The sequence below is a fragment of the Chlorocebus sabaeus genome, chromosome 1, assembly GCF_047675955.1.
Source record: "Chlorocebus sabaeus isolate Y175 chromosome 1, mChlSab1.0.hap1, whole genome shotgun sequence".
In the NCBI taxonomy this organism is placed as follows: domain Eukaryota; kingdom Metazoa; phylum Chordata; class Mammalia; order Primates; family Cercopithecidae; genus Chlorocebus; species Chlorocebus sabaeus.
The window spans coordinates 34,516,805-34,540,716 of record NC_132904.1 but is presented as its reverse complement, the minus strand read 5'-3'; the positions used below and the strand labels follow the sequence as shown (position 1 = coordinate 34,540,716).

General features: G+C 37.1%; 1 protein-coding gene across 3 annotated transcripts in view; it reads right to left on the bottom strand.

Annotated features, from left to right (window-relative positions):
* LOC140713354 (uncharacterized) overlaps positions 1 to 23,912 on the bottom strand; it is a 297,038-nt gene that overhangs the window by 272,467 nt on the left and 659 nt on the right. For 2 of the 3 annotated variants that reach the window (XR_012095392.1, XR_012095393.1), the window contains exons 2-3: positions 23,185 to 23,333; positions 18,232 to 18,478 (exon numbers count right to left, since the gene is read on the bottom strand). Coding sequence is in view for 1 of the 3 variants with exons in the window: in XM_073023122.1 (XP_072879223.1) it covers positions 18,409 to 18,478; positions 23,185 to 23,333 (219 nt within the window). In the remaining 2 variants the exon portion in view is untranslated. Of the gene's footprint in view, positions 1 to 18,231; positions 18,479 to 23,184; positions 23,334 to 23,912 lie in introns of those variants that run through there. The other variant, XM_073023122.1, reaches the window with a different exon arrangement.

Sequence of the window (23,912 nt, the reverse complement as noted above, 5' to 3'; positions counted from 1 at the left end):
ATATGCTTATGACTTTTATTTTTATATATAATTAATTCAGGCACACACCACACTGCACATTATCCCTATGACCATATCCCTAACCTTCTCTTCTTTGTACTTGTCACTGTTTGTTTTTAACATGTTGGCTGTCTGCCTTCCCAATTAGGTTGTATATTAGCCAATGCAGGAGTCCCATCTTGTTTATTTACCAAATATTTACCTACTTGTATCTGATGTAGTTCCTAATACAGAGTATATAATTAATAAACATTTTGGAATGAATGAATGAATGAATGAGTTAAGGCCCTAGAGTTGTAGAGCAATTCACATTTGTAACATAAAAAGAAAACACTTCTTAAAATCTCCTCCCATTAGTCATGCCATCTTGCTCTCTTCATTAATAATTCTGGAGCATAGGGGTCTCTGTCTCCTTTACTCTGTCACTTTCCATTCTCATCTCTGATGCAGAGTCCTTCTCTCATAAAAATGCAACTATGTTAATGCTCTAAGGCTGCCTTATGATGCAAAAGGAAAATTTGTTTGCTTTATAGATGGTCCATTTAAGAAAATAGGAATTCACCATTACCATCCAAAGATGAAATCTGAAATAGGTTTCCTGGGGTAGCAAAATGTACCAGAACCTAACGGAGGATAGAATTGTGAGGAAACAGAGGCAATAAAAGAACAGACAGTAACAGACTAAAAAGAAAGTAAGTATTTATTGGTGCCTATCTGATGATTACTCATTTTGGAGTGAAAGATGACCCCATGGCAACAGGAAAAAAATGTTTTGCATCGTTCTCTGAACTGTGAATATATTGAAACAAGCCACTTGTATGATTCAATTTATTTCTTTCTTGTAATATCTGGACTCTCACTTTCTAGATGTTTCCAGATAAAGTTACAGTCTCAAACAAACCTTGTGGTTCTCATTGAATTCGAATTATTACTCAACAATCATTTTGCTAAGATCTGACTTAGGCACTGCAGGGTATCCACCATCATAATTCAGGTTCTCACCACTCTATTTCAGATTAGAATAAAACATCACAAGGAATGGGATAAATATGTAGGGTGCTGTAGAAGGAGACTAGGGAGTACGAAGTCACAAGCAGTGATAGGTAGTTCAGAATCTGCATTCCAGCAAGGAGCTAGGGAGGGAGATGAGTGGTTTTCAGGTCCTGTCTTCCTTTCATTGTTGGGGTCACAGAACTTTTTTCCAAACCAGCAAGTCAGAAGATTCCGTCTGGCATCTTCTCTGCAGGGTACTCTGAGCTAAAAATAGCTACTCTAGATAATGAATGCTGTGGCACTGCTAATTTATTTAAATGAAAAAGTCCTCATCTGTGATTTTCCTATTTTTGCCCAGCCAACTAAACTTCGCCTGAAGCAGACAACACGCTGGTGGTCACTAGACTATTACTAATACTAGTAGGTTTAGCTCATTAAAATGATTTTAGAGCCTCTCAGTGCAATAAGCAGGGCCTGTTGTCACTATTTCTATTTTTATTCCTTTGGGATATCACCTAGAAAGGCTGAATTGAATTACAGCAAATGAGTCTGCAGCTAAGCTTGAGGGGATGTGAAGAACAGAGTATTCCTAAGGTTTTGCTACCTTCTCAAGAATAGGTGGAAAATGGTTATGAATACTTTAAAGTTAGTCAACTCTGGATCCTCTCCAAAGGGAAGTTATCTAACCATTCTTAGCCTTGGCTGTCTTATCAGTAAAGTTAGGGCAATAATATATATGGTGCAGAATTACTGTTAATAATTAGAAGCGACTTATATCCAACACACAAGGCATATAATAGGTGGTTGATAAACGTTACATGTATTTACAGCTCTCAGAAGTTTGCCCAAAATAAGGTTCATTAAATCATATGAATTCACCCAACACATTCCCAATATTTCATTGAGGATTTACAGATACAAGCATAGTAGTCACATTGATGCCACAGAAATAAGATATCACTACACAGAAACATTGGTAATAATAAAATGACTCTCCTGTCAATATTGGTAGCTTGAACCAGAATTAACCATGACTGGAAATGAAGTAGAAGGGCTTCTATTCCCAGCTATTACATAACAGCATAACTTGGAGCAAACCAATGATGCTTCTGTCTTAGTTCATTTGTGCTACTATAACAAAATACCACAGAATGGGAAATGTATAAATAACAGAATTTTATTTCTCATGTTTTAGAGGCTGGAAAGTTCAAAATCAAGGCGCAGACGGATTCCATGTCTGGTGAAGGCTTGCTCTCCACATTCAAGATGGCAACTTGTTGCTTCATCCTCACATGGTGAAAGGGCATTGGGCAGAAAAGAGTCTGGCTACTTCCCTCCAGTACTTTTATAAGGACATTAATCCCATTCACCAGGCTGGAGTCCTCATGACATAATCACTTGTCAAGCACCCCACCTCTTAAGAACATCACCTTGTGGGTTAAGTTCCAACATGTGAATTTTGGAGGGACACATATATTCAAACAATAGCAGCTCCCACAGATAAAAAAAAAAAGAGAGAGAGAGAGATTTTTAAAAATCTGTATCTAAAAGCATTGAGAGCTAATTAGGCAGTTAGGACTTAAAGGCCCAGCAGCCTAAAGAGAAGTGAAGCAGAAAGATGTGAGCCAGTAAGTGTCCCCTTGGAGAATTTCCTAATTTTTAGTGCTGTGTGAAAGGCTATGTATCTAAGGAAGAGCATAGTTGCTGAGAAGCAGAGTAGCTGAAAGAGTTTCTGGTAATTTTGCAGGGCAGAAAAGACAAAAAGTGGACTCCAGAGCTGCCAAGGCAGCAAAGATAGAGGGAGAAACAAGACTGACACACAGTTACATTTTTTTTTTTTTTTTTCTGAGACAGAGTCTCCCTCTGTCGCCCAGGCTGGAGTGCAGTGGCGTGATCTCTGCTCACTGCAAGCTCTACCTCCCGAGTTCACACCCTTCTCCTGCCTCAGCCGCCCTAGAAGCTGGGACTACAGGCGCCCGCCACCACACCTGGCTAATTTTTTTTTTTTTTTTTTTTTAATTTTTATTTTTAGTAGAGACGGGGTTTCACCGTGTTAGCCAGAATGGTCTCGATCTCCTGACCTTGTGATCTGTTCCTCTCGGCCTCCCAAAGTGCTGGGATTACAGGCGTGAGCCACCGCGCCTGGTCCACAGTTACATTTTTAAGGTACATAAAGCAACCGGCTAAGAATCTAAGCAAAATGCCACTTAAAGGAAAAGTCATTTTCAACAGTCTGACAGGGACAAAGAGACAATTTAGAGCCTATGAACGAGGTAAAAAGAAGGGGCCCTAAAAAAAACGATAAATAGCCCAGCCTCTCAGTTAAGACTGTCTGAGGCTATGCTCCCAAGAATGAGGTGAAACAAGATGTATATTTGAGTTCATAACAATTGTAATGCAGACAACTTAGGTTAATTCAGTTATTGATTAAATTAAAGTGTAGTTTCCTCACTGTAGTTTCCTGACAGAGAACAAGGTGAACCCTTTCTGGGGACAGACAAAATCATCTGAACACATGTAATTTTTTCATATAAAATATTCATCATTTAATAAAAAGATGCCAAGGAGATGGGGTTCAGGACACAGGACACCAAAATATGGCACCTTGGAATTGAGAAAATGGCAAAAGCAATAAGGTCACTCTCACCCTCCCCTTGCCCCTTCTCCCCTGAAGCAGGCCATAAAAACCTAGCTGATCTTCCCCTGAAGCAGATCATAAGACCTTAATTCCATAGACTCCCTCCCTACACCTGGAAGAAAAGAATGCTCTCATCCTCCAAGACACAGAGATGCCAAGAAGAATCTGAACAACACTTCCTAAGTCTGCCCTCCACCCCAGCTTGTAACCTTTATATCACACCCCCTTTTGTCCGCACTTCTGTGTGACTGTTCATTCTTCAGCAAACCCAAGCATAAAAATACGGCTCTCCCTATTTCTTTGGGTCATCATTTCTGAGGGCTCCTGTGTCATAGAAAACCTACATTAAATACATTTGTAGGCTTTTCTCATGTTAATCTGTCTTTTATTATAAGGGCCTCAGCCGTGAAATTTGTGATGGATGAAGAAATATTTTATTCCCTACAAAGGTAGACCAAGAAACAAGACAAAAATAAAGCCCAGATGATATAAATAGACCCACAGATTACCAAAATCAATGTTATCTATCAGAACTTTCTGTAATGATAGAAATGTTCTATGTATGTGTAATCCAATACATGACTTACGGCACACACGTGTGGCTATTGAGTACTTAACACAATGAACTGAATTTTCTTTTCTATTTTAATTGATTTACATTTAAAGAGTCACATGTACCTAATGGCCACTGTATGGGACAGCACAGCAGTAGCCACTAATGGAATGCATGATTCTCATGATGATAAAGGTAAAAGATAATTAATAGAAATATTTGATTAATTCATCAAAGAAAGAAAAAGGCAACATACAGCAAATGAGACCAAAAAAAACACAAAACAGATATTGCAGTATTATGGTCAGCATCTACCCAAATATATCAGTAATTACGTTAATCACAAGAAAAGAATATATACTCCAATAGAAAAACAAAGATTGTCAGACTGAAAAAAAAAAAAAAGCTTAACTATATGCTGCTTATAACCATGACACATTTGATTATGGGAATTGATTAAGATATTGCCTCTTCTCCAATCTCATTTCTCATCCTCTACAACTCTTATTGGACACATGTTCAACCCATTCAGTCTGCCACTGTGTCTCAACCTTTTTCCCCCTATTTTCCATTTCTTTATCTTTGCTGGATTTTGGTTAGCTTTTCCATCTCTGTCTTCTAGTTCAGTGATTCTCATTTTAGCTATGATATACCTATTGTTTAACTCTTTCATTGAATTGTTCATTTCAAAAATTAAAAAAATAATTTTTTGAAGTTCTTTCCTATTTTTCAAGTTCACTTATTCTTATATAATAATATCTTCCTCTCTCCTTGTGGTTTTTACTCCTTTTATCACTTTAATTATGTTAAGCATAGTTATTCTATATTTCATATTGTTCTAGTTTCTCAAGTCCTTGAAGTTCTAACAGTTCTCTTCACTATGTCTAATTACCCTCTGTCATGGTGAATTACTTCCTTCTATGATTTATAAATTTTAATTCCAAGCTCTTGTTGGTAGTTCTTTATCACCCTGGACTGTTGGAAGTGTAGCTATACAGTTTTGCTTCTGCTGGACACCCCAGAACTTCATTGGTGTGAAGGATTATTGTTTATTATAAAACCCTAGGAAGAATGTCAATTGAGACTTCATGTTTGAATATGGAAAAACCTTGGAGCTTTGATTTCTCAGGGAATTTTTTTTCTAGTTTTAGTGTTTAGTTTTTCTAATTCCTCTTTCACTGAGAGACAGGAATTCTACGATTCTGCCTTTATGCTGGGGTCTCAGTTCCAACTTTCTGCCTCACACAAGCCAAAGCCTTATCTCCTGCCTCCAGGAGACCTTCAAAGCTACAGCCCCTAGTTCCTAGTGGCTAGATGCAGTCACCAGCTCCCCCAGCCTCCACAGCATCAGTTGGTAAGTTTATTACTCTGGCTTTAATTCTCCTTTTCTTGCACCCACTGACATCTATCTTATGACAAGTCAGTCTTTTGTTATTTTTTTAATTGATAACTTTTATATGGTTAAAAGTGATGAGTAGCTCTGCTTAGACTCAGCCCATCAAGCTCCCAAAATTACCCCATGATTTTTAGACCATGATTTCTCCTTTTTCTGCCTTGACTTCTGAATGTATTCGGTTACCCTGCTCCTGTGGTCCCTCATATCTAGAAGTTTCACTATCTTACACAAAATTTCCAATCACATTTATATTCTTTATAGATTTTCTAAGGTTCTGTGGAGTTGTAGAGGTAAGAGAATCTCATTGTGGTGTGCATTGCCGTCTGCTGTCTTGTTGCTCCAACCTTCCTTCTTTCTTCTTCTCAGCCAGACTCCATAGGCTCTGACTTTTCCAAAAGCTCGCGCTCCTACATGTCTTCTTCCTTATCATGCATAGGAAGCTTAATTCTCCTAATGAAAAGTAGACCTCACTTCACAGAAGCATATCTGTGTTCTCCAATGCCATGAACATTTTGGTGAATAGGATTTTCTTTATATCTTTAGACTCACAAAGGTCATACAGAGAACAGAGACAAGGCCAAACATTGCTAGAGACTTCCTTAATTGAGAAAACTGCAAGTTAATCTGTACACAACAGAGAAAATAAGTTTCAGCAGCTTTAAGGATTGTTTTGATATTCACATACATACAGACATTATAAAATGTCTACTAATTCAACAAATATTGATTAAGCACATAATAAGCAATGTGCTAGGTTTCATGGATATAATTAAAAACAAAACTACAGTCATCCATCACTTAATGATGGGGATACATCCTGAGAAATGCATTGTTAGGTAATTTTATCAGTGTGAACATCACAGAGTGTACTTATACAAACCTAAATGGTATAGCCTACTACACACCTAAGCTATATGCTGTAGCCTATTGCTCCTAAGCTATAAACCTGTACAGCATGTTACTGTACTGAGCACTATAGGCAATTATAACACAATGGTAACTATTTGTGCCTCTAAACATATCTAAACATAGAAAAGGTAGAGCAAAAATACAGGAATAATCTTTTTGGACCACTGCTGTATATATACTGTGTCATTGACCAAAACATTGTTACACAGCACATGAATGTATTTAATTGCTTCCCTTTCCTGCTAAACTGTAAATCCTAGGAGGGCAGGGCTGTGTTTTACTTATTTACCTCAAGATCCAAGTGCTTAGCAGTGTGTTGGCACTTAACAATATCTGTTGAATAAATAAATGACTGATTATATTAATACATCAATGAGTTTTGCTGCAAAGATGAAAACCTAAAGGGAAAATGATATGAAATTGTTCCTTAAACCTGCAGAAATATATTTAAAAAGACACTAAGCTCTATCCTTTTAGTTCACTCATGTCGGCAACTTTTCCTATTAGCAAGATCCTAATAACCTCTGCTCATTAGTTTCCTTCACTTTCTCCCAGACATTTTCTCCTCCCCTGGCTTTGTTTCCTTGCCTGCCTATCCTGACGCTCACAGCTACCTTTCTGAAATACTCTCTTGTCAATGTACTTAGCACATTGGACAAGCATGATTTATGGGATCCAACTTTGTTTTTTGCCTCTTAATGGCCCTTTAAAGTTATTCAGAGGAGAATCTTTCTCTGTGCCTGGAAAGGAGACTTCATGGGCCTTGTAACTTCCTCAGTTTAGGCAACCGATGGCTCTATGGTAACTCAAGTTACAAACCATTGTCTCAGTTCAGAAAGTGGAACTGCCAAGTCCACAATATGAAACATCTTTTCAGCTTTCATTCAAAAGTAGTTTCCTCTCCCTTCCTCTGCTTAAGGCAGGTGAGTAGGCAGGCCACTTGCACTTGTGGAATGGGTTAGATCAGCTTCTACTCTCTTTCTCACTTCTCCTTTTCTCTCTCTCTCATTAGCCATTGGGATTTAAGTGCAACCTATAGACAGTAATATTCACCAATTTCTAAGTATACAATTGATGAGTTTTGACAAATAAATTCAGTTATTTGAATATCACTACAATGATAATACAGAACATTTGTATCATCTCAAAAGTTTCCTCATTTACCATTGCTGTCAATCCTCTTTGGCTTCTGGCAACGACTGATCTCCTTTCTATCTCTATACTTGTGCCTCTTTTCTAAAATTTCATATAAATGGAATCATGCAAAAGACTACATACTGTATCTGGCTTTTTTTTGTAGCATAATGCTTCTGATATTCATACATGTTATGCTTATCAGTAGATTAGCTTTTTTCATTGCTGAGTGTTATTCCATTGTATGGGTATACCATTATTTATTTGTCCATTCATCATTCAATGGACACTTTCGTTCTTTCTTTTTTTCAACCATTATGAATAAAGCTGCTATGAGCATTCAGATCCAAATTATTGATTAGGTAGGTGCTTAAAATTGTCCCTGATAAATGCCTGAGAGTGGGATTTCTAAGTGATCTGTTTAACTTGTAAGGATTGTCAAACGGCGTTTCCAAAGTGGCTGTACTCTTTTGCATTTCCACCTGAAATGTATGAGAATGTCATTGGCTCCATACCTCCTCTCAAGCACTTGATTTTATCAATCTTTTTAAAAAATTTTAGCCATATAGTAGATGTGTAGTGCTATCTCATTGTGGCTTTAATTTGCATTTTATAAATGATTAATGATATTGAACATCTTTTCACATATCATTGCCACTGATATATTTTCGACAAAGTTTGTCTTCACATCTTCAACCAATTTTGTTTTAAATTGTGTCATTTGTCTTACCATTATTGAATTATAAGAGTTCTTGATATATTCTAGAAAAAGGTCCTTAATCAGATATATGTCTACAAGTGTTTTATCAGAGTATGTTGCTTTTCTTTTTGTTTCCATTGGTGTCTTTTGAAGATTGAGAGTTTTTCATTTTCATGAAATCCAATTATCATTTTTTTTATTTTATGGTTCCTGTTGTTTAGGTTGTATCTTAAAAAAACATTTTTTGTCTAAACCAAAATACAAAGAATATCTCATATACTTGCTTCTAGACCTTTTTTTATAGTGTAGATATATTTGGACATGTGATCTATTTTGTATTAATTTTTACATATGGTATGACATAAAAATCACTGTTTACTTTTTTGCATCTGGATATTCAACTGTTTCAGTACCACTTTGTCTTGGTCCATTTAGACTGCTATAATAAAGCACCATAAACTGGTGGCTTATAAACAAAAGATATTTATATCTCACAGTTCTTGAGACTAGAAAGTTTAAGATCAAGGAGCTGGCAGATTTGGTGTGTAGTCTCACATGGTGGAAGGAAGAACTCTGACCTCTTCTGTCCCTTATAAGGGCATTAGTTCCATTCATCAGAGCTCCATATCTGTGACCTAATTACCTCCCAAAGGCCCCATTTCCTAATACTATCACATTGGGGATTAGGTTTCAACATATAAATTTGGTGAGAAAAACACACAGTTTGTAGAGTATTTACTGACTCATTAACACATTATTAGCACATTATTAGGTGGCAATTTCATATGGTTCAAACTAGCATTTAATCTCTTTAATCTTCTTTTTCCCCCCATATGAAAAACAGGAAGAGCTGTGGTACATATTACGTAGGTGATTGTTGTGAAATTTAAATAAGATAATGCATGCAAAGTACTCCGTCCCCTGCAGAGCACATAAGTGCTCAGTAAAGGAGGATATTTTATAAAACTCATCAAGTCCTGACTATTGCAAAATTTATCTTGAATTTATCTCCCCCACTTTATCACTATTTATTTACTCATTCAATCATTTATTCACTTAACAACTTTTTATTGAATCACCATGTGTTCCAGGTACTAAGATAGGCATTGGGAATTCAATGATAAACAAACTAGACATGGCCTGTGCCCCAGTGGGACTTTCAGAATGCAAGAGAAGACAGACTGTTAAATAGCAATTAAAATGCAAATAATAAAAAATCAAGCCGGGCGCGGTGGCTCAAGCCTGTAATCTCAGCACTTTGGGAGGCCGAGACAGGCGGATCACAAAGTCAGGAGATTGAGAACATCCTGGCCAACCCGGTGAAACCCCGTCTCTACTAAAAAAAATAAATAAATAAATACAAAAAACTAGTGGGGCGAGATGGCAGGCGCCTGTAGTCCCAGCTACTCCGGAGGCTGAGGCAGGAGAATGGCGTAAACCCGGGAGGCGGAGCTTGCAGTGAGCTGAGATCCGGCCACTGCACTCCAGCCTGGGCGACAGAGCGAGACTCTGTCTCAAAAAATAAAATAAAATAAAATAAAATAAAATAAAAAATCATGACTCTGGGCTTTGCTCTGGCTAGTGAAAGAAAACATTTTCTATGTCCCATCTTCTTCCCCCAGGTTCCTGGGTGAGGAAACATAGGATAAACCCAGAGATAAGACAACTATTGAAGAAACTCCTGCCACAGTGATCTATCTAAACCACATATCTGACTATGTCACTCACTGTCTAAACCAGTGTAAGGCTCTTAACTGCCTTTAGGGTAGAGTTAAACTCTTTAAAATGACATATCTCTCACCAAATCTCTTAGCACTCTCTCTCATTTTGTTTCAACAAAACTGAACTATTTATATTACTCTATACATGCCATGCTTTTTTACGTCTCTGTGGCTTTGCTCATGCAGTCTGTGAAGTGTCCTTCACCCTTCCTCTGCCTTGGTAACTCTTCATACCAGCCGGGATTCTCATGGCTGCAGAAGAAAGCAAGCCAGTTCAAATTAACTTGAGAAAAAAAGAGAAATTTACTGTAAGGATACTGGGAAATTTCCTGAAACAGAGTGCAAGGAAGTAATTGTATTATCTATTGTAGGTAACAACAGAATGCATTCTCTGAGAGATGAATTCTCTTCACAGTTTGTCTCTGCTTCTCCCTGTGCATGTCAATGTAACTCACATTGTCGTTATTATTGGTTTTCCTCTATCAAATGGCAGAAAACATAGCAATTGACAGTTCTCAAGCTTCAGTGAGTCCCATGTGGAAAAATCCTAGGAAGGGACATTGATTGGCTCAGCATGTTCCATGTGCCCACTCATGGCCCAAACATTTGTGGCCCAGGGATGCAGCGTGATGATGTACAGAATAGCTTCTCTCACCATAACCATGTGGATGGGGGAGGGAATCACCCACAAAAGTGTAAATGAAGCATAAATAAGGAATCTCAGTTCAGATGACCCTCCTCCAGGAAGCAATCCAGATACCCTTTACTGGTTTGGGTGCCTGTGTTCTATGCACACTTACTGCCTCATGAACATGTCTAACACTACTGTTAACATTTTTGATCATCTGTTTCTGTGTCTGCCTCTTATGAATTCTTTGAGGACAAGTACGCAATATATTCAGTTTTCTACCTCAAACGTTGAAGATACACAAAATAAAGAAATAGTAAATGTGGAAACATACTGAAGATTTTTGGAAAAATGAGTAGGTGATTACTTCAACTAACTGGCACTTGAATTTTATTTCTAAAACTCTCATTATAAAAAGTCATCATTTTCAACTTTCTTTTGAGTCAATATACATTTGTCCTCTTACATACCAACATCAAGTCACTAATGAGATAATTCCAAACCTTGTTATTACATCGTAACTTTCTTTAAGTAGTAATTATTGGAGGTGAGAGAACCTATATTAATTGACTTGATTATATATAATATTTAAAATCACCTAATTGACACAATATTAGAGAGAAGAACATGTGAAAGCTACGTAAATAAACTCCGACTATGCTTAAGAATTGTCTAACCTCTGCAGCTGAGGGTCCTGACTGTTAGAAGGAAAACTAACAAACAGAAAGGACACCCACACCAAAATCCCATCTGTCCATCACCATTATCAAAGACCAAAGGTAGATAAAACCACAAAGATGGGAAAAAAGCAGTGCAGAAAAGCTGAAAATTCTAAAAATCAGAGCACCTCTCCCCATCCGAAGGAATGCAGCTCCTCACCAGCAACAGAACAAAGCTGGACAGAGAATGACTTTGACGAGTTGAGAGAAGAAGGCTTCAAACAATCAAACTTCTCTGAGCTAAAGGAGGAACTAACTACAAACCCAGTGCAAAGAAACTAAAAACCTTGAAAAAAGATTTGACGAATGGATAACTAGAATAACCAATGCAGAGAAGTCCATAAACGACCTGATAGAGATGAAAACTATGACACGAGAACTATGTGAAAACTTAGTTCTCAGTAACTCAGTAACCGACTTGATCAACTGCAAGAAAGGGTATCAATGATTGAAGATCAAATGAATGGAATGAAGCAAGAAGAGAAGTTTAGAGAAAAAAGAGTAAAAAGAAATGAACAAAGCTTCCAAGAAATATGGGAGTATGTAAAAAGACCAAATCTACATCAGATTGGCATACCTGAAAGTGACAGGGAGAATGGAACCAAGCTGGAAAACACTCTGCAGGATATTATCCAGGAGAACTTCCCCAACCTAGCAAGGCAAGCCAACATTCAAATTCAGGAAATACAGAGAACACCACAAGGATACTCCTCGAGAAGAGCAAATCCAAGACGCATAATTGTCAGAGTCACCAAAGTGGAAATGAAGGAAAAATTGTTAAGGACAGCCAGAGAGAAAGGTCGGGTTACCCACAAAGGGAAGCCCATCAGACTAACAGCAGAACTCTCGGCAGAAACTCTACAAGCCGGAAGAGAGTGGGGGCCAATATTCAACATTCTTAAAGAAAAGAATTTTCAACCCAGAATTTCATATCCAGCCAAACTAAGTTTCATAAGTGAAGGAGAAATAAAATCCTTTACAGACAAGCAAATACTGAGAGATTTTGTCACCACCAGGCCTGCCCTATAAGAGATCCTGAAGGAAGCACTAAACATGGAAAGGAACAATGGGTACCAGCCACTGCAAAAATATGCCAAAATGTAAAGACCATCGATGCTAGGAAAAAACTGCATCAACTAACGAGTAAAATAATTAGCTAATATCACAATAACAGGATCAAGTTCACACATAACAATATTAACCTTAAATGTAAATGGACTAAATGGTCCAATTAAAAGAAACAGACTGGCAAATTGGATAAAGAGTCAAGACCCATCACTTTGCTGTATTCAGGAGACCCATCTCACATGCAGAGACACACATAGGCTCAAAATAAAGGGATGGAGGAAGATCTACCAAGCAAATGGAAAACAAAAAAAGGCAGGGGTTGCAATTATAGTCTCTGATAAAACAGACTTTAAACAAACAAACATCAAAAGAGACAAAGAAGGTGATTACACAATGGTAAAGGGATCAATTCAACAAGAAGAGCTAACTATCCTAAATACATATGCACCTAATACCAGAGCACCCAGATTCATAAAGCAAGACCTTAGAGTCTTACAAACAGATTTACACTCCCACACAATAATAATGGGAGACTTTAACACTCCACTGTCAAAATTAGACAGATCAATGAGACAGAAGGTTAACAAGGATATCCACGACCTGAACTCAGCTCTGCAACAAACAGACCTAATAGACATCTACAGAACTCTCCACCCCAAATCAACAGAATATACATTCTTCTCAGCACCACATCACACTTATTCTAAAATTGACCACATAATCGGAAGTAAAGAACTCCTCAGCAAATGTAAAAGAACAGAAATCACAACAAACTGTCTCTCAGACCCCACAGTGTAATCAAATTAGAACTCAGGATTAAGAAACTCACTCAAAACTGCACAACTACATGGAAACTAAACAACTTGCTCCTGAATGACTACTGGGTAAATAATGGAATGAAGGCAAAAATAAAGATGTTCTTTGAAACCAATGAGAAAAAAGACACAATGTACCAGAATCTCTGGGACACATTTAAAGCAGTGTGTAGAGGGAAATTTATAGCACTAAATGTCCACAAGAGAAAGCAGGAAAGATCTAAAATCGATACCCTAACATCACAATTAAAAGAACTAGAGAAGCAAGAGCAAACACATTCAAAATCTAGCAGAAGGCAAGAAATAACTAAGGTGGAGCTGGTACCGTTCCTTCTGAAACTATTCCAATCAATGGAAAAAGAGGGAATCCTCTCTGACTCATTTTATGAGGCCAACATCATCCTGACACCAAAGCCTCACAGAGACACAACAAAAAAAGAGAATTTTAGACCAATATCCCTGATGAACATCGATGCACAAATCCTCGATAAAATACTGGCAAACCGAATCCAGCAGCACATCAAAAAGCTTATCCACCGTGATCAAGTGGGCTTCATCCCTGGGATGAAAGACTGGTTCAATATATGAAAATCAATAAATGTAATCCAGCATATAAACAGAACCAAAGACAAAAACCACATGATTATCTCAATAGATGCAGAAAAGGCCTTTGACAAAATTCAACAGCCCTTCATGCTAGAAACTCTCAATACGTTTGGTATTGATGGAATGTATCTCAAAATAATAAGAGCTATTTATGACAAACCCACAGCCAACATCTTACTGAATGGGCAAAAACTGGAAGCATTCCCCTTAAAAACTGGCACAAGACAGGGATGCCCTCTCTCACCACCCCTATTCGACAAAGTGTTGGAAGTTCTGGCCAGGGCAATCAGGCAAGAGAAAGAAATAAAGGGTATTCAATTAGGAAAAGAAGAAGTCATATTGTCCCTGTTTGCAGATGACATGATTGTATATTCAGAAAACCCCATCGTCTCAGCCCAAAATCTCCTTAAGCTGATAAGAAACTTCAGCAAAGTCTCAGGATACAAAATCGATGTGCAAAAATCACAAGAATTCTTATACACCAATAACAGACAAACAGAGAGCCAAATCATGAATGAACTCCCATTCACAATTGATTCAAAGAGAATAAAATATCTAGGAATCCAACTTACAAGGGATGTAAAGGACCTCTTCAAGGAGAACTACAAACCACTGCTCAAGGAAATTAAAGAGGACACAAACAAGTGGAAGAACATTCCATGCTCATGGATAGGAAGAATCAGTATCGTGAAAATGGTCATACTGCCCAAGGTGATTTATAGATTCAATGCCATCCCCATTAAGCTACCAATGACTTTCTTCACATAATTGGAAAACTACTTTAAAGTTCATGTGCAACCAAAAAAGAGCCCACATTGGCAAGACAATCCTAAGCCAAAAGAACAAAGCTGGAGGCATCAGGCTACCAGATTTCAAACTATACTACAAGGCTACAGTAACCAAAACAGCATGGTACTTGTACCAAAACAGAGATGAAGACCAATGGAACAGAACAGAGCCCTCAGAAATAATACCACACACCTACAACCATCTGATCTTTGGCAAACTTGACAAAAACAAGAAATGGGGAAAGGATCCTCTGTTTAATAAATGGTGCTGGGAAAACTGGCTAGCCATAAGTAGAAAGCTGAAACTGGATCCCTTCCTTACACCTTATACAAAAATTAATTCAAGATGGATTAGAGACTTAAATGTGAGACCTAAAACCATAAAAACCCTAGAAGAAAACCTAGGTAAATACCATTCAGGACATAGGCATGGGCAAGGACTTCATGTCTAAAACACCAAAAGCAATGGCAGCAAAAGCCAAAATTGACAAATGGGACCTAACTAAACTAAAAAGCTTCTGCACAGCAAAAGAAACTACCATCAGAGTGAACAGGCAACCTACAGATTGGGAGAAAATTTTTGCAATCTACTTATCTGACAAGACGCTAATATCCAGAACCTACAAAGAACTCAAACAAATTTACAAGAAAAAAACAAACAACCATCAAAAAGTGGGCAAAGAAAATGAACATACACTTCTCAAAAGAAGACATTCATATAGCCAAAAGACACATGAAAAAATGCTCATCATCACTAGCCATCAGAGAATTGCAAATCAAAACCATAATGAAATACCATGTCACACCAGTCAAAATGGTGGTCATTAAAAAGCCAGGAAACAACAGGTGCTGGAGAGGATGTGGAGAAATAGGAGCACTTTTACACTGTTGGTGGGACTGTAAACTAGTTCAACCATTGTGGAAGGCAGTGTGGCGATTCCTCAGGGATATAGAACTAGAAATACCATTTGACCCAGCCATCCCCTTACTGGATATATACCCAAAGGATTATAAATCATGCTGCTATAAAGACACATGCACACGTATGTTTATTGCAGCACTATTCACAATAGCAAAGACTTGGAACCATCCCAAATATCCGTCAATGACAGACTGGATTAAGAAAAAGTGGCACATATACACCATGGAATACCATGCAGCCTTAAAAAAGGATGAGTTCGTGTCCTTTGTAGGGACATGGAAGCAGCTGGAAACCATCATTCTTAGCAAAATATCGCAAGAACAGAAAACCAAACACCGCATATTCTCACTCATAGGTGGGACCTGAACAATGAGATCACCTGGACACAGGAAGGGGAACATCACACACTTGGGCCTGTTGTGGGGTGCAGGGAACAGGGAGGGATAGTATTAGGAGATATACCTAATGCAAATGATGAGTTAATGGTTGCAGCACACCAACATGGCACATGTATACGTATGTAACAAACCTGCAAGTTGTGCACATGTACCCTAGAACATAAAGTATAAGAAAAAAAAAAAAAGAAAAAGAACTGTCTAACCCAGCTCATTTGATAGCCTATTGATCAATGAGTTAAACAAAACTCTAATTCAATGATAGCAGCATCCTCTGCCCTTTCCAAAAGTGCAGGACAGGATAATAGTATCTCATGGTCAAGAAATGTATTAAATATGTGGAAAAATAAAACGTAAATGAGAATGAGCGGAAACTTGGTGAAAATTAGCAAAACAATGCACTGTTCTCCCTCTGCTGGCTTTTAGGCAGTATTGCTCTTCAAAGATCTGTCCAAAGGCCCAAACGAAATTTTTTCAAAAAATCTCAAAAATATCTATAATGTTTTTGTAATTTTTTCCAAAAATATTTAGAATACTCATAATGTTCATCTAAATAAGCTCCACCAAAGCTAGGGCATCCTGACCAAAGCTATCATTACCTTCTCTTCTTATCACAGATAATGACTAATACAGAAAAGATAGAACAAGTAGAATCTAATGGCTTGACCAATTTTTCAAAGGAGCAATTCAAAAGAAGTAATTGATATTAATATTATAAATATATAATATTTTCTAGTTTTCTAAGAATATGATTCTTGCAGATTGAGATGCAGCCTGATTGAGCAGGAAAAACACTATATTTTTAGACAGACAACCTGGGTGTGAGTCTTGACTGTCCCTATTATGTACTGGTTATGTAACCTTTAAAAATTATCATTTATATGTTAGTTGTATAACATTACCATTTATGGAACTAAATTTCATCAACCTCTTAATTCTTTTTCTAGTTCTCTCTCTTTTTTTTTTTTTACTCCCAGTGCTGTTGAATTACTAATTTTTAATAATTAATTTCTGCATTTAATTCACACCATTTGGGTAATTTGAAGATGTAACCAAAATGGTTCCTGTAATCATCAGCTTCCTTCCTTGATGTTGTGCCAAACACAGATAAATCCTAATTGATAAAATAATGATCATGATGGCAATAAAGAGCCCTGGGATTTTTATTTGAGCCAAATTCTTTCCTAGTTACATGGCTAGTATTTTGAGTAGCAGCTGTGAACAAATCTGTATTTCCTTCCCCTATGCCACCCCACAACAGTCTGAAATCTTTACTTCAAATGAGACAAATCAGAAGAACTGCTGAAAAATGCAGTTTCAATCTGTCCTTCTGTCCAGTCATTAGTTAAATCCCCTATATCACATTTCTTTAAATCGACTGACTCTTAAATATTGTTATAAGGAAGGAAAGGACAAGGTAGGTGTGAGGTTAGAGGATACTAATTCAAATGATGACTCCACTTCTTTGAAGTTTAATATCCATTTTTCAAGATTGAAATACACCATGTCATAAATGAGATATGTGAGCTTATCATTCCAGTGTTTTCAGATATAATTGGAGGTCCATAAATAGTAGCAAGAATAATTATAGCCACCAGTTATTGAGAACTCACTATGTGCCAGGCACTATACTAAACTATATATTTAAAAAGTTATACACAAACACACACACATACACAAACACATATTCATTTATTCCCCACAAAAACCCTATAAGGTAGATGCTACTTTCTCTATTTTACAGATAAGAATTTGAAGCTTAGAGAATTAATGTAAATTCCACACACGTTACCCTACTAGTGGCTGAGCCGGGATTTGAACCAGGTAGTCTGATTCCAGAGCCCACTTAGAGTTTTGTTTCATGCCCCAAGAGGATATTGAAGCTTTAGAAAGCAATTAGTTATGCATGCTCCAGAATAACTAAAATGAAAGCCAACAATAACAACTGAGAACTCCAAGTGGTTTACTAGTGTAAATTGGTGCTGGAAAGAATGTAAATAGATGCAACCACTTTGAAAACCTCTTCAGCAGTATCTACTCAAACTGAACACACACATTGCCTATAATCCAACAATTCCACTCCCTACTACATATCCAAATGAAGTGTAAATGTATGTGAACCAAAAGACAGAATGTTCTAATGTTTCTTGCAGCATTATTTGTAGAAGCCCCAAACTGAATGAACCCAATGTCCATCAACAGTGAAATAGATAAAAGAAAATGTTGTCAGTTTCATGTAATAGAAATACCACTCAACAACGGCAAATAATTAATTGCTACATACAACATCGATGAATTTCACAGACATAATATTGACCACAAGAGGCCAGACACAAAAGAATATATGTGGTACAATTCCAAAGCTCAAAGTCCAGAAACAACCAAAACCAATCTATGGTCAAAGAAGTTAGAATGGTAGTTACCTTTGGTAAAAGGTGCTCACAACTGGGAGATAGCGTACGAGAGGCTTCTGGGAGCTCATAATTTCTTGACCTGGGTAGTGGTTACACAGATGTAAAAATGTATCAAGCTATAGACTTAGAACTTGTGTACTTCTTTGTGGTATGTCAAAATTCAATAAAAAGCTTACACAAAGGAAATGAAACTATTGCTAAGAATTCATTCCCCTTCATTACCTTTCAGAGTACATGCCATCTCATCCCAAACGTGGGATTCTTGCACACAAATGTTTCCTTTTTGCCTAATTCTTGGTTCCTTTGCACATTCCCAAGTACCTTTACTGAGAAGCTGTGAATTTCTCACAGGAAACTATCTCACTAGCTGATATCCTAAACTCTAGTTCCACTCTCTGACCACAACTGTTCATCGTCTCAATTTGATCACAGATTTCACCTTCTTGCCTTCAACTTTGATTTTGAAAGCTCCATTTCTCTTCATTCTCAACCAGCTTTCCCTCTTTCGTTCATTTGTTTATTTGAAGAGATTTGTCACTTCAACCATTCCACTTACTCAGCTAATAGTGGTAGGCTCTTGGAATACTATAGTAAATTAAACTGACATTATGTCTTATCTCATGATTCTCACCATCTAATGACTTCCATGACAAAACTCTAAACTCCCTTGTCCTTCTTACACATCTAACCATCAATCGCTCTCCCTTAATTCTGTTGTCTGCCTTCACTGGTCCTACACAAGGACACCTATACACTAGAAGAAAAATTGAAATTTTCACATCATTATTTTACGTCTCCGTGTATTCATGGTTTGTAACTTCATCTGGGTCCTAAATTCTGTTCTATGTCCCTAGTGAGATTTCTCTTTATTTTTCCTAACCTCTAATTGAAATTTAGCGTTTCATTTATAGTATTAGCAGCGCCTATTAGCACTGCTGCAGTACTAATAACTTTGTTTACAGTATCTATAACTTTGTCACCAATAGAAATCACATAACTTTTTTGTATCATATTATAGTTGTTACAGATATCTCAGGATATATTCATATTCATTACTACTTTGCAATTATGGTAGTTATTAGATTTGACACCAGGCCATGCTATTGTATGCATTAGCATAAGTACTGTAGCATTTTTAAAAAATATGTTTTTTGACACTCCTCCTGTCAAGAGGTAGAGATTATGTTCCTTTCCTGTGAATCTGGGTCAACTTAATGACTCCCACATAACCAAGAGAATTCAGTGGAAGTGACGCTACATGTTTCCAGGGGCTAAGTCATAAAAGACAAAGAGGCTTTCACCTTGCTTCCTGGAGCACAAACCCGGGGAGCTCTGAGACACCACGTGATAAATCCAACTACCCTCTGGCTGCCATGCTGTGAAGAAGACCAAACTAGCCTAAGCAAAGAGCCCATGTGGAGACAGGAAGAGAGAGAGAAAGACTGACCTGGCCCAGCTCCTACTGATTGGTAGAATGATTTTGATTGGTAGAAACAAATAAGAGCTTCTTACAAGGTCTGTCAATCTGCTCTGGCTTATGGGAAGACAAACTATTCCCAGTCCTGTGTAAGTACTAGAAACTGTTTGGCCCATTGCTTTTCCCTAGCCTCGTGGAGTTTCACCCTTCCATTGCACAGATAAGTACTCAACCCCAAAGGGAAGTACTCAATACAAAGTAACACTCCTATAGATGTCCAAGACTCTCTTGTGTGCCATGTCCTCCTCTCAGATACTCTGCCCATCAGCCTCCCCAAATTCCCATCTCTGTTGCCTCCATTTAATGAAACCACGGGTTTTTGTTCAGGTTCCCCTCCCTGTTCTAGGCTCTGGACACTGCCTCTAGATAGTAAGCTGGGGTCATTATGGAACTTAATTCATTGTTTCTGTTCTCTCAGGGATCACAATCCTGCACTGCCTGTTGGGCTAATGTCTGAAAACAATTATTTCATATATACATACATATATGTGTATATTTATATATACAACCCTTCCCTAAATATGTATAAGTATACATACTTATGATTTATATGACTGTATATATGTGTGTATATATTATATCTTATAAATATTATATATTTATAATGTATATTTTATATATTTATATAAAATATATTATATATTATATATTTTATATAAATATGAATATTTTATATTTAATATATTATATAAATACAAATGTGTTATATTAAACTAAATATTATATATTCTATATAAATATAAATATTTTATAGTAAATATGAATATTACATATTCATATTAAATATAAATATTTTATAGTATTTATTATATATTTTATACATATTATGTTTATTTATATATTATATAAATATATTCATTATATAAATATATATAAAATAATATTTACATACATATTTTATATTTTATATATACATAAATACATGCATATATATAATATATAAAATATATATATCTTTCCTCAAGTGATACTCCCATCTCAGCTTCTCCAGTTAGCTAGGACTACATTTGTGAGTTACCATGCCCAATTCATTTCACATATTATGCTCAATTTTCCAGGTGTTTCTAGTGATAGCACAATTTTGCCGAAGCAGAAATCCAAATGTAATTGTTAAAACCTAAATTAAAAACTGAATTGTGTTCTTTAATCTTAAAATTCATATTCAAAGACACAAAAAAAGGGGGGCCTCTTTATACTTAACAGCAAAGTTTGTTGAAGATGTTCTCTCAAGTAGCTGTCAGCATCTCTAACTTCCCATTCTTTAACTGGGTATATTCTGGTTTCTACCATCACCCACATCACTGAAACAGGTCTTATCACACCATCTATAACTATTTTATTAGTACAGCTATGGAACATATTTAGTTTTTTATTTTCATTCTAGTTCATTTTAGTCTGAGCTGGAAGATAAGAGTGTTTTCCTTACTTGACTTTCTATACCTGTGCTATCCACTCTGGTAGCCACTAGGTACATGTGGCTACTGAATATTTGAAGTGTAGCTAGACCAAATTGGGAGGCGCTGGAGGTGTAAAACACACACCAGGTTTCCAAGACATAATATGAATAAAAGAATGTGACATACCTCATTAGTTTTTATGTTAATTACATGTTATAATGATCATTCTTAATTATTGGGTTAAACAAGTTATATCTCTAAAATCAATTTCATCTGCTTCTGTTTAGCTTTTTGTATCACTACTAGAAAACTTACAATAGCTTATGTGACTCACGTTATATTTCTAATGGCCAGTACTGCTCTACAACAACCTCTTGCACCGACAGAGCCCTGCTTTAAACTTTCCTTTCTTGGCTTGTGGGTCTCTGTTCTTCCCTAGTTTTCTTGCTACCTCGCTCTCTGCTCCTTTTGAGACTTCTCTTCTGAGACCTAAATCTGTTGTTCTAAAATGGTAGTGTGCTGCAAAATCACCTGGGTTGCTTGCCAAAAATGCAGATTCTTGGATCTTATCTCATCTGGTAGACTGACTTGGAGGACCGAGATTCTGATTCAGTAAAATAGAAGGAGAGCTCAGAAATTTAGATTAATCCTTAGCCCTATTCTTTCTCATTTTACCCTATTCATTCCATAGGTATCATCTTCCCTATCCCATCCACCTCCAAAGATAGAACTACCACTCACAGACCAACATCTCCCAAATCTCTTACCTTCAGCTGAGATCTCTCTCATATCCTGCCCTCTTCTTCCAACTGCCAGCTGTATATCTTCACTTGGAGGTGCACTTGATAAGTTTGAGAAAACTTAGCATATTCAGCATTTAAATTTTTATTTTCTATTCTCCCTAGCCCATTCCTCCCTTTGACCTCCCAGTTATCCAAACTAGAAACCTGAAATAATTCTTTACTTCTTCCTAACCTCTATATCTAATCATATAAAAAATCTGACCAATTCTGCTTACTTAACTTCTATCATCTCTGTGCCTTTTAAATGTCCTTCACTTAGGGTTTCTCAATCTTGGCTCTACTGAAATCTTGAGCCAGTTAGTTCTTTGTTGTTGGAGGAGGGGGGTTGTCCAGTGCATTGTTAAATATTTAGCAGTTACCCTGTCCTTTACCCCACTAGATACTAGTAGCCCCCCTTGCTGGTACAACCACAATGCCTCTAGACATTACCAAACCCTGTGGGAGGAGGTGAGTGGGAAGGAATCACATGTCATCCCATAGAGCCTCTGCCTCAGCTGGTGGAGGGCCGCTTCTTAATTATCTGCATTAGGGCAAGAGTTTCCACCTGGCCCTCTAGCCCAGGACTGCACCTCTTTTCTATTCTCTACAGTCCTGATAGTTTTACAGTTTTCACAGGTTAAAATTCAGTATCTCTAAGAGAGCATAAAAAGGGCATTATTTTTTACCTACGTGCCTTTCCAGCTTTCCACTCTACCCATACTGAAAGGCTTTGCAGTTTCCTTAGAGATGGATGAACGTCATAAGAAGTGTTAACTACAGAGAGTAAGTAAGCTAGTAGCTTGTGAGATAAATGCAAAACTCCTAGCATATTTTAAATATAGAATATGAGTAAGCATGTACTTTGTGAAACATAGGCAAGATTATGTAAAATATATATAGTAAGTTAGTAAACTATAAGACATGCCAAAGTTAAATACAAATATGATGGAATAGAGTCACTGATAGCCAAAAAGGGATGGAAAAACTAAGCTATGAGCAATCATGACATCTCTGGGCTATTAACTATGTCACTCCTACATCAGCCACCCATTGGTCACACCTAGAATAGTCTCATACGTGCTCTGCCCAGGAAATGCAAAAAAAACCTGTATCTGTTCAACAACTTAACCAGTAAGCTCTGGCTGTGACCAGGCATACTTCCCTGCTTCTATCCAATAAAGCAGGTGTGTACCATTGGCCGAAAGCACTTTCCACCTGTGAGTCTCCTTGCTGACACCTCATCTCTGGTCCCCATAAGTATACTATCAGCAGAGAAGGCTGTTGTGGCAGATAGAATATATGCACATTACTTAACCCATGATTCAGGTGATGGTGTCCTTCCACTTGCTTGCTCCTTATCCTAACTGTGTCCACTTACCACAACTCTTCCACCTTTTCACTGGATACTGAAATTAAATAGGCTATATTATTTAATAATCTTAATTCAAGCTGTGAGCCTTCTGTTTCATTACCTTTAGGAGAGCTTGCCTCGTTTACTGGGAAGCCACCATTGCATCAAATTAGTTTCCCACATGACAGTTCCATGCAGGCATTAATCTGCTCCCAGAACACTCCTGCTTTAGCCCTATCATTTTATTCTGTTTATATCCATGTGTTTCTGTTATGACACTTTTCACACCACACTGTGATTAACTGTTTATTCCTCTCTCACTAGTTTGTGAGTTCCTTGGAAGCAGAAATACATTTTATTCTTTTTGTCTAATCATTACTTAACAAAGTGCCAACCACAAAGTAAACAGTAAAAGAACTATAGAATGCAACCTCCTGCAGACACAGTTGAAGAAATTACCCATTGTTTTTTTCCTTTCTGTCGTTCCCTAGTTCTAGGCATCAATC